The sequence below is a fragment of the Haemaphysalis longicornis genome, unplaced genomic scaffold, assembly GCF_048455015.1.
Source record: "Haemaphysalis longicornis isolate Haplotype H1 unplaced genomic scaffold, Haemaphysalis longicornis Haplotype H1 scaffold_1, whole genome shotgun sequence".
NCBI lineage: Eukaryota > Metazoa > Arthropoda > Arachnida > Ixodida > Ixodidae > Haemaphysalis > Haemaphysalis longicornis.
In genome coordinates, this window is record NW_027526203.1 from 337,535,134 (window position 1) to 337,554,343 (window position 19,210).

General features: G+C 46.6%; 1 protein-coding gene across 6 annotated transcripts in view; it reads right to left on the reverse strand.

Moving 5' to 3' along the window:
- Positions 1–19,210, reverse strand: part of Raskol (Ras GTPase-activating protein raskol) — a 78,698-nt gene that overhangs the window by 16,854 nt on the left and 42,634 nt on the right. For all 6 annotated transcript variants that reach the window (XM_077684274.1, XM_077684267.1, XM_077684283.1 and 3 more), the window contains 10 exons: positions 17,267–17,543; positions 15,850–15,915; positions 15,673–15,769; positions 14,504–14,646; positions 11,344–11,462; positions 11,096–11,247; positions 5,685–5,760; positions 3,842–3,932; positions 3,608–3,742; positions 2,891–3,012 (listed from right to left, as the gene is read on the reverse strand). In XM_077684274.1, the coding sequence (XP_077540400.1) occupies positions 2,891–3,012; positions 3,608–3,742; positions 3,842–3,932; positions 5,685–5,760; positions 11,096–11,247; positions 11,344–11,462; positions 14,504–14,646; positions 15,673–15,769; positions 15,850–15,915; positions 17,267–17,543 (1,278 nt within the window). The remainder of the gene's footprint in view (positions 1–2,890; positions 3,013–3,607; positions 3,743–3,841; positions 3,933–5,684; positions 5,761–11,095; positions 11,248–11,343; positions 11,463–14,503; positions 14,647–15,672; positions 15,770–15,849; positions 15,916–17,266; positions 17,544–19,210) is intronic.

Consider the following 19,210-nt stretch of genomic DNA (forward strand, 5'->3'; position numbering starts at 1 on the left):
TTTTTAGACACACGTTAACTCTATCAGAATTTGTGCAGAACACACGCCTTCTGCTATCTCTAACGTCATGACAATATCTAAACGCATAATCAAATAACCTGAGTCTCCTTTTATTTAAACTTGAGCTCGGTGCACCTCCTATGAAGTACCAGTGGCCTTTTGCAATTGCAAGTTCCACGATTACACCTACAGTTGAACCCCTTTATAAGAGACATGTACCGGGAAGCAGTTTTTGTCTCTTATATGAGATGTCTCTTATAAGCAGGGTACCATGTTTTCACTTACTGATCAATCTCTAGTTAAATGTGGGCACCCTATGATGAAAATAAGCCCAAAAGAATGCTACAGGATGTTGCAAAAAGTTTATTTTTTGTTTTTCACCACATGTTTCTACAACATTCACGTTTTGCCACTGCAACTAGAGAAATAGTCCCCAATCTTTGTTTGCTTGAAGGCTACATTCACACTGTTCTTCACAACAGCTTCTTCGAGTTGTCTGACGAGGTCAAGAGCTTCATGGCCACTGGGCCAAAGCTGTATGTGCTGGCGAACTTGCTGAAGTAGCGACATCACCTCGCCAGAAGTCGGGGGTGGGGCACAATCACCTTCGCTGTCTGACTCCTCAGTGGCACTATCTTCCTCGTCTTGCTCAAGCACCATTCTGACAATGTTCTCATCAGAGAGGTCTTCTGCCACAGGAAGATTGTCATCTGCTTCAACGAAGCCCTGGAAAGTGCCGCACTCTTCAAATTCGCTCTGGATGAGCGACCAGTGTTCCGGCTCGTCGTACCCGAAGTCGTCTTCATCTGGAGTGTCCTCATCCCCGTCTTCCTGCTGCAGAATAAAACCCGCTTTCCTGAAGCATCCTCTCACTGTGCTGCTCTTAACGTTGCTCCAGGAGCCAGTCAGCATTTCTATTGCTGTCCTTACATTCACTGTCGTTTCCCGCTTCTGCTGCATATCAAACAGAAGTCGTTCAACAAGCCGTCCTCGGTATTTGGCCTTAACAGCCTGGATGATGCCTTGATCCAGAGGCTGCAGCAATGAGGTGCAGCCTGGCGGAAAAAAGCTCAACTGAACAGCTTTCAGTGGCGGGGTCTTCATATGGGCTGAACAGCTGTCCAGAAACAACAGAATTTTCCTGTTTTTCCTGGCCATCTTTTCGTCAAAACTGGACAGCCATTTGTTAAAAATGTCGGCTGTCATCCATGCTGACTTGTTTGCTGAGTACTCTACACCAATGGAGCAGTTCTTAAGGCAGCGTGGGTTTTTTGACTTCCCGATGACCAGAATACGTTCTTTTTCCGTTCCGTCCATGTTCGTACAGAACATGGCTGTGAAGCGGTCTTTAGACTTTTTGCCCCCGCTACAGTCTTGTTTGGCAAAGTCAAACGTCTTCCCAGGGAGCATTTTGAAAAATATCCCCGACTCGTCGAGGTTGTAAATGTCCCGTTCATCCCATCCTCTTAGGAGCGCTGGTAACGTCTCGCTTTTCCATTGCCTTACGGCGTTTCCGTCGGCAGCATTGCTCTCGCCACAGACCGCTTTATAGCTGAGGCTATGGCGACGCTTAAATCTATCAAACCAGCCTTGACTGGCATCAAATTCTATGTCGAGAGCGAACGCAAGGTGCCTAGCTTTTCCTTGAATTAAAGGCCCACTGAGCGGGATGTTTTTGCTGCGTGCATCTTGTATCCACAAAAGAAGCGCTTCTTCTAGGGCAGGATGGGCGGACTTACGCAGTTTCGATCTGCTTGCCCCCGTTGGTGCTTCCTTGGAGATCTGCTCTCGCTTCGCCCAAATCCCGCTGATGGTCTTTCTGGACAGCCCAAACTTCCTGGCGACGTCCGCCTGCTTTGTGCCGCAGTTGATGTCGGCTATGATATCCAACTTTTTAGCGACAGTGAGGCTAGTACGGCGCTTAACTGAACAGTCCGCCATACTGGCAAGGCCGGCGGTGATGCCAGTGATGCGCTAACGGCGTTCACAGCCAGGCGATGGTGCACGATCACGGAGCAAGAAAAACGTGCACGTAAGCCCAGCGTCGCTACGCCTAGCCTGATGTGAACCGAGTGAACTACAATAAAAAATGGAAGCATGCATGGAGACATGGAGTGGAGGCATGAAGTTGATTTAAAAAAAAAAAGTGGCGATGATGATAGGTAAAATGCGCTAGTGGCGTTCTCTGCCCCTCTTCATGGGATGCTTGCTTTGGTCTTGGCTTGGTTATTGGCTTGCTTGGCGATGGGTTGGCATCATGGCTGACGCCAGCTGATGCATGCTTTATTCGCATTTGCCGTCGTTAACGGAACACAGCGCGAGAAATGGTGGCGGTGCGCTCTGGCTATTCATCAGTGCTGCAGATTCGACACATGCGGTGTTCTTGATCGGGAGCAACGCGATATAAAGATCCCATCGCGTGCTCTCGGTACTCTTGGCTCGCGCAGTTGCCCGCATGCGCGGTCGCGCTAGTAACCTTGGCGGTAAGCTTTAACCACTTCTGTACGTTGCGTTTGCATTGGCAGAACTTCTCGTCGTCGTTTCATAACTAACTGAGACACTCTGCATTTGCTGGAGTTATAATAAATGGCGACTGCGCGTGTCTGTCGTCCCCCTTTGTCTCCACAACGGACGCAACTGCAGTTCGCGACTGGCGGCATTGCATCGAAAGCTAAAATGTCTGTTACAAGCGAGGTTGTTGACCAAAATTCAAGGATAACTTGTCTGTTATAACCGACTGTCTGCTACAGCCGATGTCTGTTATAAAAGAGGTGAAATTAATGGGAAAGATAGGGCGGCCAGCCATGTGGGTGAAAAGTGTCTCTTATACCCGATTGTCTCTTACATCCGTGCCTCTTATAACGGGGTTCAACTGTATAGCCAGACTCACCGTGGCAGTGTTGAGGAACGAGGCTGTGGTGCCGGCGCTGTGTTCGCTTCTAGGCAGGACACCACCTGACCTCGACTGCGTGGCCGGCCGTCCAAAGCAGCCCGCAAGGCACTTTCCCCCTCCTGCACACAAGGAGATTACACCTGGTGACCCAGTTGCCATGTGACCCCTGTTCTTGTCACAGCATGCACACGCAGCAATTATTCAGGCACCCTTATTCGGGCCAGCGCAAACATTTAGAATTTTTTTTGCCAACTATCATTTGTCCTTGTGGCTGATTTAATACCTATGCTGGTGACAAGTAAGAACCAACAGCCAAAAACCTTGATACGACGAACTCCAATACAACAAAATCCTCAATGCACCCAAACTGCAAGATGTACACACCTTACCATAACACCTCGTAGCAGGTTCTGCTTCAACCCCACTTCACTTTATTCAAGCAATTATTTTGTTCTGTCCCCTTTGCACACCAGCCAAAGATACTCCAAGGTAGGTACACCATTTTTCAAGAGGAAACACCCCAATTTGTCAGTAGTATAGCCATTTCTAAAACTAGTCTAACCTTCATGGTGCACACTTTTTTTGCTTGACATTTAGAGAACTAGTATATAACCTTTGTAGTGCACGCGTTTTTTGCTTGACGTTCAAACTAGACCAAGCCAATGAAACACTGCTGCAACAGCGCACGCAAGGTTGAACAGTGCCTGCACTAACCTTGCCATCAAGTTGTGGCAGGCACTCCCTGAGCATCATCTGGAGTTGGGCCAGCTCCAGGCCCAGGTCCACGACACAGGGCACCTCGACACCAGCCTCCGCTCCCGACGAACCGGCCTCTGGGCTCACCGGGCTCTGGGCAAGCACACCCATGCATGTGGGCACAGGGACAAACAACGAGCGCAGTCTGCACGCCGTGTTGCTCGCTGCTATTACTAAGAGGCAGGCACTCACCGAAATGACCTTGAGGAAGGTCTTCATGGTGCTCCACTCTTTCTCCACAAAGTCATTCATGAACTCCATGAAGCTCTCTTTGCCCCCAAACCTGCAGGCAGTTAGGTGGGGAAACGGGGGCCCAACAGCGGTGAGACACAGGTGGTCTGCAACGCTCTCAAGGACTGCGACAGCGGCTCAAATTGAGTGTGGAAGAACGGACCACTTCTTGCAGATTTTTAAAAATAGAAGTGTGCAAATCATGCCGCTTCTATAACAATGACGTGAGCGGGGGAAAAAAAGATACACATTTGGACAGTTGGTCTAGTTCTCCACAAACCGCCTGGCCAAAACATTTTTGTATGTGATATGGATTAGACGGCGCCAACGTCATTCAGCAGCAGGGCCAATTATATGAACTGAACAGAGATGCGTGATTGGCTTACTTTTTTTGTGCATTAGTTTGTGCGTAAATTCGATATTTTTATATTCCCCCCCCCCCCCCCCCCCCCCCCAAAAAAAAAAAAAAAAACACGCTGGCCCACAAGACCCATGCAGTGCAAGGCTCTGGGCTAATAGGGAACCCCCCAGGTTTTCACAATTGCTGCAGACGTCATCTAAATAGTATTTCCAACTACCAAAAACACCGGACCTGCTACAGTGAGCGTGCTCAGGAAGCGGAGGTCTCAGCCACTGTGCACTGTTACGTGCAATGAAGAAATCTGGCAATTGAAGACACAAGAACTGAAGTCAAAATGCGAATAATTGTTGGTGAAACTCTGCTGACTCCGCACTTCGCTTATGTACAAGCATGCATACATTTTTTCCTAGATAACAGTAGCCACCTTTGACAAGAGAGAAAGGAGAGCTTCTTATAACTTAGCAGCAATCTGCAAGTATCAGCTCGGCACACATGCCTTGCCGCACAGCAATATGATTCCGGTTGCATTTTTTTTTTATTGAAAAAAAAAGGGTGGGTGGGAGGGGTGGCTATGTGGTCTTATGTGCGGGTGGTTTAGTGGGTCTTACAGCAGGGCAAAACATAGGGGTTCAGGATATAGTGGGTTATATGCATGAAAATATTGTTCTATTGCCAACAACTTGATTGCACACTACCATATTCAGCTGTGTCTATCCTGTCTTGCAACAAAATTCTTGCATGATCTTGTGAAAGGACGAATTCCCTTTCACAAGACCATGCAAGAACCTCGTTGAAGAGAATTGTGCTGGTTTTCGGGGCAGTAGATCCTTTGTGGGGTTGCGGCAGCGCACGGCCAAACACCTTACCGAACGGCGTGTGCACTGAAGCATCTGGTGCAGCTGACTCTTTCGTCTGTTTTGTAATTGTGCTTTCCCAATAACACGAAAGTACTGACTTACACAGACCGATTTACAAAAATGCAAACTGCTTACTATGGGTAGCCCCCTTCGTTTTTACTCTGCTATACCGCAACATATCAGAAAACTGCAGCGTTGGCTCTGCTGATGGATGCACCGACTGGTGCAGCCTTATCAGACAGCCTTCTGAGGGACTTCTAATGCATTGTCCATCAAGTGGCCCATTGTCTATCCATTAGGTGCACTTGTAAGTCAGTCACCTGTCAGTTAGAAAGTTTCCATGTAGCACTGGTATTAGTAGTCTGGGGAAGAAAGTGGGTCCAGCATTTTTTTTCACACACTGGCCAGCAGGAAGTGGCCAGGAAATGACAAAAAAAAAAAAAATCATGCGTGGGAACCTACCACATTAAAACAAGGACAATTGTCCTCTTTCTGTTCAAAGAAAGCTGGCATACATGAAACTTAGTTCGTTGTCATTTTGTGCTTGCTCACTCTACCCCACACCAATCCTGAAAACGCGTATTACCTCGTGAAATTGGCCAGAGTCTGTATTGTCTTGGCTATTAATGTGAGGCTCCGAGCAGCCCGTTCATCTGGATACTCTGCAAGACAGAAAAATTGCAACATAAGCATGGCAACGCTAACTGAAGATCTACCTGGTGGCATTAGGTTTTGCAAGAAAGGTGATGTAAAGAAACTTCTGGTTCTCTACATTCCTAATGCATGAACCAATACAGCAGCTACAAAAAAAAGTTGGAATAAACGTTTTTATAACATGGTTAGTAACTTCGGAACCAAGAGTTATGAGGTAGTAACAATTAAACGTGTTCATTTCCATCTTCACCGCATGTGATGCCAACTGCAGATTACACCAGGCACCGCACTTTCTGCTGTTTAATGAAGGGCACCACTTTTAGCAGGCTTAGCAAAGAATGCCCGCAACTTCATGCTGAACATACTCTGACCTGCCTGTCTAGCATGTTGAACACAGAGATAGAGAGCTCGGTTAATTCACGGCAAAGCAACAATATCTGCGGTAACACTTTGAAAAAAAAAAAGAGGGGACAAAAAAAACGCACTTCTGAGATGACCAGTGAAGATGCTGACAAGTGTACAAACCGGCATGCACACGTGCAGGCGCAAGTGCCTGGCATAAAAAGCAAATACTAGGCAGTCGGAGTTTCGTTGCAAGTGACAGTTTTATCTTTTGCATGTATGAAAAAAAAAAAAAAAAGGAAGGTTTTACAATGTAGCACACTTGGCGCTCAACACAAGCACACCAAGTTTGCTGAAATCAGGTGACAGAAAAACTGAACAAAAGCAAAGCCAGAAAGTTGGTTTGAGTTTTATGTTGTTAGCACTCATTGATGGCCACAGCTGTGTGCACTGCAGCTGTGAATGTATTTTTCTATGTTCCTGCTTCCCTTTTTGTGAGTAAATTGGCTCAATTTCTATGTTCCTGCTTCATTTTTGTGAGTAAAACACCTCAGGCGATTGGGGTCACCCACATTGAGTTGATTGTGCCCTGCAGTCACATGCAGTGAGTAGCCATTTGGGTGGCATGTTTCAGCATTTTTCTACCTTTTCCACTCGTAACCAATGGATAAAACGAAGCAGATCTGGTGGGAAATTGAAAAAGAAAATGTGCACTTTCCAATGAGACCAAGATGGACGCCATCATAAATGTGGAACCAGAGCCCAGAGTCATCGAATGTGCCATCTTCATGCTTAATCTTGGACAATTTTGGCTGTCGTCAGCACTGTAAATTGATATGGCTCAAATAGTATTCCTGGGACTAGATACTCTGCCGATTAGAGGAATATAGCTGCACTTTCTCAAAATTATGACTTTAAAAGCTAGGTTTTATTGGTAATTTTCTGGCTTTTAAGACCTGCGTCCCTTCTGAATAAAAAGACCATAACAAAAAATGACAAATGTCACACTAGTAGTGAGACAGTGCACATCTTTTGCTTGCAGTCTAAAATAATAGCAGCTATCAGAGACGACAGGATGCATGGAATGTGCCTACTGAGCGACATTTGTTCTTTGCAGAGAAAGAAGCACTCAGGCCTTTCTTTCTAGATGGTGCTGCTTCTGCTCCTATCAGGAGAGAGCAGATGCCACGCCTTGGGACATAAACAAGAGTCTTTTCTGCGCATTAGTAGATGCACCTCTTCATGCATTGTAGCTTCTGCAACCCTGTACGAAGCTAGTGAAACTGTGTACAACTTCACCAGTTTTGCAGTGTCAATGCCTTCTTGTCAAGAAAGTTTTATTTGGGTGCCATGGTGGGAAGCTAGATAAGTTTGGCATGCTTCATCTTATACAGAAAAGTGGGACATTACAGGCTTAAAAAAAAAGGAACAATGCTGCACACAGATAGGTTTTCTTATCTCAGGATTGCTTGCCAGGACCACCTGGAGCATGAGAATGGAGTTAAATCAATGCGAAGGAGATATGAGGTGTTGCACAAGCACTCTCCTATAGCATACCAGCTACGTGCAACCGGTGTATTGCAGGCACGGTGTAAGGTATACTTTTAGGTACGGACACAGCGGCTCAAAAAGCTGTCAAATAATGTTGGTGGTGCCGTGCCTCGACCTTCGACTGAAAGGCCATATGGTGGCAGAACTGCTAACTTCGCAGCACCCTAGACTTCACGTGGCTTCACCAATGACTGCCCGAAGCAAAGCGGTTCGCAGGCGCCAGTGGCATGCGTGTAAAGCGACACTGTTTGTGTGATCTCATCGTGTGTGTTCACACGGACTGAGTTCAAAGCACGATTTTACCGCAGTGTTAAAACAGCTGTGAGATTGAGGGCATCCAAAGTTCATGAAGAACCGGGCCAAAGCTCCTTAGTAGGGTAGGTTAGCTCCCCATACAGAAGTTTACTGAAAAAAGTATCCGAGTTTTCAGTACCTTGAAAATATTCAAAGCTTCCTGAACGTGCTATTTGATTTGAAGGTGAATCGAATACTGCATTACTTGCTTCGATATTGCAATGTTTAAAATATTTGCACATTTCTATCTGACTTTTTTTTTCTTCTCTGCCACAACCCATGATCCATGACAACTGGACATAACAAATAAAGAGAAACACAGTTGGTCTTGTCAGTTATGCTCCTCCTTCAAGATATTTTTTCAAGATTGCAATCCACAAACTGTGGCAGCAGTGTGCGATTTTAGCATTGTTTGGGGGCACTTGTGTCAATTTTCTAGGGATTGGAGAATACTCAATTGAATACATTTGTATTTGGAACTTGCTCCGGCTCAAATATTTAACACTCTCATAACTCCAGGCTAGGGTCCAACAAGCTGCCGCCGAACCAAGGAAGTGTCACTGCCATCCCCACCACTGCTTTCGTGTGGATGTTACGGCAACACGGTCCCACACTTCTGAAACTAGTCCCCTTGCATGCATGAGGCGTCTCAGGTGGCAGGTGTTTCCCAGCTGCTCTTTCGGTCACGGTGACAAAGTGACGGTTCTTTTGACCCAGTACGAGTGAAGCTTAGATTCAGCCTTAGGAGATTTAGGTGTTACCAAATAAAGTGGCATCAAGCTTTCCGGACCAAGGGTATGAACAAGTCAAGATACCGTGGGGATGGCTGAAACCCACAGTCCCGGTCAAGTGTTTGCTATCAGGACGATAAGTGAGGCCTCTTTCAATGGTACTACTGCTCTCTGTGTGCCTGCGAGTGTCTCCATGCAGCAGCCCCGTGTGAGGCAGCAAAGATAAGGCACCTCAGGTGAGATTCTGTCGCGAGCTGTTTTCCTTTTTTATTTCAATCTCAGACAGTCGGCCTCACTAGCAAACTCCACCACGCCAAAACAAACAACCGCACTTTAAAGGAGCCATGAAGAGAAAACAAAAGTTTGTTTTATTCGAAAGATTTGGTGTTTCATAGTACCCCAAGCGCTTTCCCGGAAGTAAATGATGCTTTATTCACTGAGAAATAAGGCAATTTAAGCCAAAATTTTAAATCTCCCACTAAAATTGCACATTTGGTGACGTGAACAATGGTGTCATACGAGCCGGTCCATGAAACAGATACTTAGTATGTCGACTCCATATAGCACCCACACGCGGGAGTCAGACAGGAACCGAAGCTCGTGTCGAAACCGAGACGGCGGCCATTTTAAAAATACTAGTAAAATCTAGCGCACCCGCAGCCCTAGTCATGGAATCGCCTGATCCGGAGAACAAAACTCTCGCCGAGGAGCTAGGGCTTGCATTTAACAACCTCACACCACTTGAACGCTCAATGCTTCTAAGTGCACGAGCGGCAGTAGTTGTGGGATACGCGGTGGACGGGAAAGCGACCATTCCGCCATAGCCACAACAGACGAACGCCCTGCCGTCAGCACCGCTGCTTCGTCAGCCCCGTCGCGACGGACGAATACAGACTGGTACGTATGTGCCGTATTTTTACTACGGTTAATAATAGTTCAATTTCAGTAGCAGTATCGCTTATGCCAGTTGGCCGGTGTCGTGTATGGAAAGCCGTTTGCGCGAGCTCTCTGCTCCGACCAGAAAGATACGAGCGTCAATGCGCGGTGTGTACGGCATTTTTTTCCCCCAAGGTCAGAGCGCTTTGACGGCGATTTGACGAAGTCGGCGACCAGCGCCAGCATGTCCCAGGAGTGAGCTAACGTAAGGGTCCCTGCCGTAATCACTTCGTCGGAAATGAAGCGAGCACACTCGTACTTCCTTTAGCTCCCTTTCTCCTCCGTTTGCAAAGTTCACAAAACGTAGCCACTTGCTTCGCCGCGGTTCGTCGTTTGGCAGCACATGAAAGGAGATCTCTTCACCGGCGGGGATGTCGCACTACTCCCTCGACGATTTGCCCGTACTACATGGGCATTTCAAAACGCAGCAACGAAATTTCATTGTAAAGTACTCGAACAAACTGAAGTTTTCAGTGGTTGTAAACTAGAAACGAGCTCGTAACGACAGCAGCAAGCCAACACCATTCGAAACTTATGTGACGACTGGCACTATCTCGTCGCTTCTTGCTGTTGCTTACTCCCCTCGTTTCTCTTTTTACCTTTGCTGGTTGGCGATATGACGGCCAACCTCCTGTCAAGGGATTAAGATACCAAGCAAGGTCGCGGCTGTACGTGCTGGAACGGTTTGTTGGCCCCTAAGAGCCTCGAACCCGAAAATTCGTCTGCGCGACGGCGAGATGTCGAGCTCGGCCGACAGTAGTTTCGTACGCATTGGCGCGCACGCTTGCGTGTTCGTTCGGGACTTCAACCGTTTACTCCACCGTTCTTTGTCATAAAAAGAATGTGCAGTATGTTTCACGGGCATATAGCTCGCTATGCAAACTGTAAGCCCTGCCTAGCATGCGTTTGCTTTTGCCGGCCTCTGCCAATCGCAGAGCATTCTGGTGGGTCGCATGGTCATTTCCTTTTTTCCTAATTATGTAGCTTATTTGAGCGAAGTTTGCGTTATAAGTGGTGTCGTTATGGTTCTAACGAGGCAACCTTTCGAATGAACCAAACTTGTGTTTTCTCTTCATGGCTCCTTTAATGTTGTTGCCTTCCACCAGTAAAGTTGCTGCACAGCCACAAGTACAGTGGCCACGTAGTAAATGTGTCGTGAGCTAGCAGCCTGGGTCACAGCAAGAATACTCCCTACAATACGTTACAAGCGGGCGCCACACGGTAAGGACATTTTTCTTCTGCAATTTTCATCGCAATGTTTTCTTTAATGCAGTAAATCTTTCTGCTCTTTTGATGAAACGACTAAAATAAACACCTAAACATAATGCAGATGTTTCTTAAAAAAAAAAAAAAAAAAAGCCTGGATGTGAACAGGCTAACTGAACATCTTGGTACATCCAGTGAGAAGGTCCTGAAGTACGATCTGATCTAAGCCAGACTCGGGCGGATGCCATAGGCACTTGCCCGCAGCCACTGTGCCTCTCCTCACCTGGAGCAAGGCCGAAAAGGCTTGGTGATAGAATGGCTGGACAAAGGCACCGCAGGAAAATGGAGCCACTGATGAGGTTGTCGCAGAGCTCCTCCTCCCGGGCACTGCCTCCCAGCCTCTGCCGGTAGCCGTGAAACAGCAGACGCAGGTCCCTGGACAAAGCAAACAGCGGTCGGTTGTGCTCAGCAGCACCGCCCCTTTCCCTGGAAAGAAACTGCCCTCCACCCGGGAGCAGCTGGACTCCGCACCTTGGAAACGAATGTGCAGACTGCGTGATGCGCTGCCAGGCCTGCTGGACCCGTTGCCGTAGCAGGCCTTGCTGTCGTTGTAGGGCCCCACTGCCCCCGCTCACCTTGGCTGGGTCAACCTGGAAGGGCAAAGGTGCAGCACAGTCAACCAAATTGCCAAGAACAGTCGGCAATCGCAAGAACAGCAATCCTTGACTTGCTTCAGAAAGAAAGACTGCGCATGAGTGAACGCTGAAATGTTTGAAGCACTTGAGCACATAACCCGCCGCGGTGGCTCAGTGGCTAAGGCGTTGCGCTGCTGAGCACGAGGTCGCGGGTTCGATTCCCGGCCGCGGCGGCTGCTTTTCTGATGGAGGCGAAAAGCAAAAACGCCCGTGTGTACGAGATTTCGGCGCACGTTAAAGATCCCCAGGTGGTCAAAATTAATCCGGAGCCCTCCACTACGGCGCGCCTCATCGCCTGCGTTGCGTCGGCGCGTTAAATCCTACAATCAATCAATCAATCACTTGAGCACATAGTTACGCCATTCAACAGCCACTTCAAGCCGCCCCAACAGCATCGAAAACTTTCAGACAGCTAACCATCTCCATATAAAGAAAAGAAAAGAAAAGAAAAGAAAAAAAACCCTCAATGTTTAACTTGCTGTGTGTTTGTAGTATACAAAGGAACCTGCATGCATTAGGATGCTGTTTTATTAATCAACGTACCTGCAGTGTTCCTAGCTACCATGCTAAAAAAATAAAATAAAATAAATAAAGCGTCGACAGATTCAAGATAGTGCGAGTACTTTGGGATTAATAATTAAAAAAAAAAAATCTGTTACAACTCTAGATGGTTTCTGAGCCAAAAAGAAGGCCACTTAGCTATATTACATTTAAAAGAAAAGAAAAATGACCTTAGAAACTTTTTTAAATGAATCATCCTCACAGTGACAGTTACAAATGTAGTTTGTAATTTCAATGTATTAACACTCATTGCCTCAAGGATAACTTAGAGGCAACACAGTACATGGCCAGCTTGCCACTGCAGGTGTCTGCAGAAGTCTTTCTCAGTGTGTTTTTGTAAGGGAGTGCGAATATCAAAATTTCAACTGAAATCGAGCAGTACCAATATTATAAGTCTGGACTTTTTAGTTGCTGAGCCATCCATTCTGGTGGCTCAGTGGCTAAGGTATTGTGCTGCTCCATAGGATGCAGGTTCGATCCCAGCCGCAGTGGCCATTTTTCGATCGAGGCAAATAACAAAAACACCCGTATGTCAAAATTTCAGCGCGCATTAAAGGCCAACTGAACTCAAATTTTCGACAAAGTAAAGATAATGTCACCTAATAGTACACATAAAAAGGGTGCGAAATGCAAAATACTGCGTTTCAAACGTCAACGCGCGCGACTCAAACGGCTCGCGAAATTGGCGTTTTCGGAACCGAAACTGAATAGAAAAGGCGGCCATTACCGGCGGCCGGACGTGACGTACGTGAGGGAACGGAAGCGGCCGCGCTAGCACCGGCGGCCACTCAGAGCCGCCTTCAAATGCGCGTGGTAGCGTCGCGTTTGGCACTGTTCTTTCCACAGAAGAGCTTCCACCAACGATTGCCCATGATCAATCGAGATTAAGTAGACCGTCCGACGGTAATTTTTTTCCATCAGAATAACTGCCGGAGTGGCGATTCTTGGCATTGCGAGTAAAAAAGCGGACCCTGATTTACAAAGCTACTTGCTCCTACGATATCGAAAAGTAGCTTTCGTTAGCCGGCGCCTCGGAACTCACATCGCTCAGTTTTAAGGGAACAAACTGCAAGCGGGTGGAGATCAATCACTACTTCTATAATACATTAGGTACAAACAGCTTCGTGAATATCGGCCCAGTATTTTTCACCTTGCTGCACATCGAGAATCGAATTTAAAAAGTGGTCTGAAACTATAAGCCAGCTTCCACAGCTAAATGATGCACTAAAACATGAAAAAGTTTCCTATATGTAACGCAGTTTTCTACTTCCACCAAAGGCATGTGCTGTTGAAAACACTTTACTTTCAAGTAACTAAATCTACCGCTTTACCACTAGTAAATACTTCACTTGAGAATTGAACAAAAAAACTAGCTTATTGTTTAGGAGAGGAGCAGTTTCGTTAGCTTTCGCACTTCGCAAAGACGACGGCCGATATTTGTGCGGATGTATTTGTTACTACGAGAAAGGCTGATTTTGGTTCACTTAGCGAGTGAGGCAAAAGACGCACAAATGTCTATACCTACGTGTACAGCAACTCTAGTTAGGTCGTGAAACTTTTGGGAAGGTTTAAAAGATGAAGGTGGCGTTGGGCCATCCCAAATATGGCCAATACTGGACGCGGAAGTACAAGTGGTCAAGAATTTTAAAATATCTTTCTGTGGTAGGTGCAATAGAAGTGACAAATGTAGGGTAAGTGCTCGTTTCGCGCTATTTTTTTTCCTTCAGTAAAAATATCTTCAAGTAAAAAAAGTTTTGCTAACTCCGAAACGTTCGCAAGCGCGTGAATAGTTTCTAGGCTTCTAATCTCTTTTATTGCATTGAAAAAAAAAAAGGCGGATATTGCTACCTAGTTTTAAACACGTGATGATGACGGCGGTACAGCACGCTGGTGTAGCAGAGAAATCCCGGCCGAACGCATCCCTGCAGCCGGCGCAGCGCCATGCAAGTTGCCGGAGAAGCGCGAGCTTCACGGGACAGGTTCCCCAACCTCCGTCACAGGCCGCTCGGAACTGGTTTCGGCGACTCTCTGCCAGGTGCATATGTCGTCTGCTCGGGGGTGCTTTGAACGAAGGTACCTGGCGTGCTCTATGATACCGAAGCTAAGGATTTCGCCATGGTGATTTTAAGAGCATAGACTACTCATTTAGATCAAATTTGGACAAACAAAAATTTGAGTTCAGTTGGCCTTTAAGGATTCCCAGGTGGTCCAAATTAAACCACAGCCCTTCACGAGGCATGCCACGTAGTCCAGGTTTTGCTCATAGCCTAAGAGAGGCAGCATTGATGTCTGGAATGCTGACTGAGAAAAGTAAAGTTAAGAAAGCGGAGGCGTTTGGTTGGGCAAGTGAGCGGGCGATCACAAGTTCTGCCGTTCGTTTCCAAAGGAACACCACTGCATGGAACGGGAAGAAACAGAGCAATGCCAACAGTTACCTCACAGTCAAGGTTCGACGCCAGCACATCCCGAATAAAAGGTCCCAAGTTCTCCTGAAGGTAGCCATCACCCAAAAGCTTCAAATAGGCTTCTGTTGCTTTCGTTGCCAGAGAGTTGCCACGGAACGTAAGGTGTTGGTCTCCTGTGAATCCAGAAATGAAGGCACATATGCTCAGCAACACGCGCATCAAGACACCGGCGTGCACAGGATTTCACTTCCAGGGGGAAGAAGGGTGAGCAAAAAAGGAAAAGCATGATAGGAGGGGAAATGAGGAGAACATGTAAAGTAAAAGGCCAAAGCAAGGAATTTACACGAATTAAAAATACAAACTTTGAAATGACGCCGTACTCCACACAACTTTTTTTCCCCACTGAAACTGAAAATTGGCTTATTTCATGGTGAGAACATACATAGAAGCCACGTGCAGTTTGCTGACCCACACAAAAATAATTATCAGTTGTCATTATTAGTTGACAGGCAGAGTTATTTTCATCCATGGTTGTTTTTAATGATTGAAACTTCGAATGATACAAACATTTTTCGCTACTCTGGCAGGTTTACATCATAAAAATTATACTGTAACACTGTGGGTATTAAAGCTTGATCGCAAGTTGGTTACTATAGGAGTTAACAGTTATAATGCATCCAAGCAAGAGATTTAGTTACACGTAGACACACTTATTAAAACAAATATGTTAAAACTTTTTAAAATCTAACAAAGCAACAAAGGGAAAGAGGGAATCAGTACCTAGATTAATTTTTCATTGATCCACACAGCAAATACCAACTGGATATGTGTCATTTCGACACGCAGGCACAAACTTATTGAACTATTCTCAACTTTATGCACTCATTTTTTTTTTCTACTGCAATGGAAAAGTTACCTCCGAGCAGCCTCTAGTGAGAGAAACCAAAGAAAAAATCCTTTCAAGCAAGCACCTCTTGCTTGAAAGGACTGTGGCCCCAAAGAGAAAGCCTGCCGTGCCCTAGACACAGCTGCACTTGTATCTTCCCCGCGTCTTTCCTTCTTGTCCTTGTCTCCAGACAAGCGTCAGGCTGTTTTTACGAGAAGCTTCCTCTCAGTGACCAAAACCTAGGTTCAACAATGCCGCTGCCACTTTGGGGACATGGGAAGTGGGGGAAGAAGATGCTTTCACAGTGACCCACCAAGGTCCTGAAGGTCTGCCATGACAAGCTGTGTGAGGAACTCTTGAGCCATCTCCTCTCGGTGCATTATGCTCACCAGGCCAGTTGCTATCTCCTCCTGAAACAGAATGCCCCTTGGGGCGTTTAGCAGTCCCTTTCCGTCCCACCAACCACCGCGGGAGCAGTGCGTTTACCTACCTTAAGGCGCACGCCCAGCACAGGCTCCAGCAGGCGGCACAGAGGCCCATAATCCCGCTTTAGGTACTGCACAGCAAATGGGACAAGGCAAGCGTGTGACAGAAGCAACCACCTGGTGCCCACTCCCACTACCCTATTCCTCTCTGGAAGGTTGCAGCAGCAATACCTCCCTCCTCAAGAATGAGCACACTGGCCGCACAAGCGAGGCAGCACGCGAGAAACTTGCGCAGCAGCAAAAGACTTCACCAACCTACCGCACTTTTTGGCCCTAGACACTATGCCCTCCCAGGAGACATTTTGAACAGGATAAAGCTGCAGCAAAGGAACTTTGCGACATACGCACGTTTATACATCAGGAAGTAAAAATTCCACAGTTAGCTGGCCCCTGCCCTTCGAGTGAAAGTGACTTCCAAATACACACCCCAATGCTAATCCTAAAACATTGAGCCAACTGTCCTGCTAATGCAACCAGTCAGACAACACTCATTCGATGTATGAAGACTGATGCCCTGCTCCAGCACGAGGCATAGATAGTTGTTTCATTTTTCTATTTGAACACAAAACCACCAACAATGCAATTTAATGGGCACAGGCATCTAAACAATGCGGCATGGAAGAATGTTCCTCATGTTTCAGCTCTGACTCACTTTGCAACTTGGAGGGGCCGTCCAAAATTCAAAAATTTGTGACTGCCTGGATATTTTTGAAGCTAGGTGATCAAAATAACGGGGGGCCACTTACATTAGTCAAGCTTATTAGGAAACTAATTATTGATTTCCCTTTACTAAATGAACACCACCCCAGAAAAAATAGACTGCTGTAATAACCCTGTAATAAAAGTCCTGCTTTAACGCAACTATGCTTTATTGGTTACAAAGTTGTCCATAAAAAAATGAAAATAAAGACATTGGCTTGTGACTGACCAGACAACTGTGATCATTTTTACATGACAATGCAGACGTTACAACAATCACTACCCGTTCCAGAACCTATGGTTTCTAACAAATTCATGACTGGTGTCAGTGACTTGTGCTTCCTAGCTTTAAAGAGTGTGGAAATGCTTCTACCTACTACAAAGATTCTAAAATTTTTCTGCAACGAAATTCATCGAGTTTTGTTTTTAATGCCTCAGCCCGTTCAGCTGACGACATATCATCCATATGACATGATTACTATAATCTCGAACATCTAATATGAAGTAAACGTTTTGTTCTCAAAAATAAATTGGTTACAGCTATTTATTCCATTGCTCAAATCAATGAACCCTAGACACCAACCACACGGGACTGAACCAACCGAGACTTGGAATCCTCAACGGTCTCCAGCAAGCTGTAAAACTGCATGCAAATGTACCCTGTTGGCTGGAAACTGGGGTGCCATCTACGCAAGAGCCCTTGCTCTGAGTGAGTGCGGGTACCTGCAGAAACGGCTGGTAGGAGGCCAGGGGCTGCACCTCGAGCGACTGGTAGCGCCACTTGAGCCGTACCGAGGGCACGCTCTCCTTGGTGCCCGGTGCGGGGGGTGAGCCCTTCAGCTCGGGCACCAGTGGGTACCACTTCTCGGTGACATGGTGGGCCCGCGCAGGCACCAGGGGAACTGTGACCGTACCCAGGGCGGTGCTCTTGTCTCGCCGCTTGCGTCGGTCTGCCTCCCGGAACACGGTCACCGTCAGGGAGCCCACGGCCGGCAGGTGGCTGGGTCACAAAACACGCCTGTTGCACTCCCGCTGTCCCTGGAACCTGAACCCCTCCTGCTGCCCAAACCCTTGTCACGAGAAAGACAGGCTCGGTCATACATTCAGGACTCAACCAGCAGTGCATCTCCTGCAGTGAACTTGCCGACCCCACCCACGCTTATGGACTGCACTAGAACTACGCTAATAACTTATTTTTTTTTCTATTAAAATATTTTTTAACCCTCTCATGATTACGCCATTGTATTCATAATAGTGATCCCATTATTATTCTCTTAAAATCAATTCGATGTGGTTGGATTCGCGCATGTTTTGGTTATAGTGCGGATTTTTGCGGCTCCCGCGACATACATTATAAGCGGTCTACACTGTATACCAAAAGAGCAGCACGCACACGGTTGCTTACGCTGACAAACTGGCTAACCAAACGGATCAAAGAAACGACGGAAAATCCCGGTTACATCAGTCTCACTTGGGCATACGCTTTGCAAACCACTCGCTTCATTTGTTTTGACAGCTTTTGCCTCCTCTCAAGCTTCTTAAAAATCATACGCAGAGAACGAAGTGGCGAGCTGCCGCAGGCTGTTGACGAGGACGCCATGTTTTTCCAGAAGAGAACCATTGCAACATCAGTCGAGATGCCCACAACTAAAAAAATACGAAAATCAAAAGAATAATGCTCTCTGTTCCGTATATTCTGGCTAGTAATTTAGTGGCATTATCGATCCAAGGCTAAAATATAAGAACTATATATTTTTGAATTGCTTAGGTTACAGCCAGCCAATTATTTTTGTTGAACTACTTCCAGGTGCACAGCGAAACTGCGTGGTTCGGCTTGTAGCCCTGACTGCATTGCCACAGAAAGTTGTCCCCGATTACAAGTGCAGCGAGAAGAACGGCAAAAGGGAAGAAGCATTTTTTAACACACTTTTCTCATGGCAGTGTTTATCAATTACAGTGTAGACTATTTATAACGTAACTGCTATGATGTCGAACCGGACACAACGCGGTTTTTTGTGACCACCGGTTTGCCTCCCATAGAACTCAATGCATCAGCATACTGCTTCAAATGCGGTTGGCTGAAGTGCAACCCCATTTATAGTGCCTTTTTTTGGCAGGTCTGCCAATCGACCGGCACAGCTGGGGCATCGTTTTTAGGGTCGCGAGAAAGAAAAAAAGACAGAATCAGCCATCTGACACAGTGCGCGCTCCCTTCTCTCTAACACACAAAATAAAAAAAGTAGACGCCCTTTAGTTCGCGTGTTAAGCTTCTACTCGCGTGATAAGCACAACTGGCGCTGCTTGACACACCTTGAAAGATAGCAAGCCGCCCCCGCTCTTCCTCCCCCCCTCCCCCCCTGCCCCCCCCCTCGCGATAAGTTGTTTTCTATTAGAACATTGTGCGGATAAGCAAGCCCTTTTGGTATCGCAAACACAAGGCGCAAGAAAAAAAAAAGGGCTTCCTTTCTTATCACATGCCTCACCGGCATAGGGCCGGGCTTTTCCCCTCCCTGTGGCATCCGCTCTTCTAGACGCTGAAAAACGCAGATCCTTCAAAACATAAACACACAGTATAAAATCCACGCTCGCAGTTTGTAAGACCGTGCAGCAGCATCTGATGTGGAAACAAAAAAACAAAATAAAGACCATGGCTCTGTTTTTAAGTAT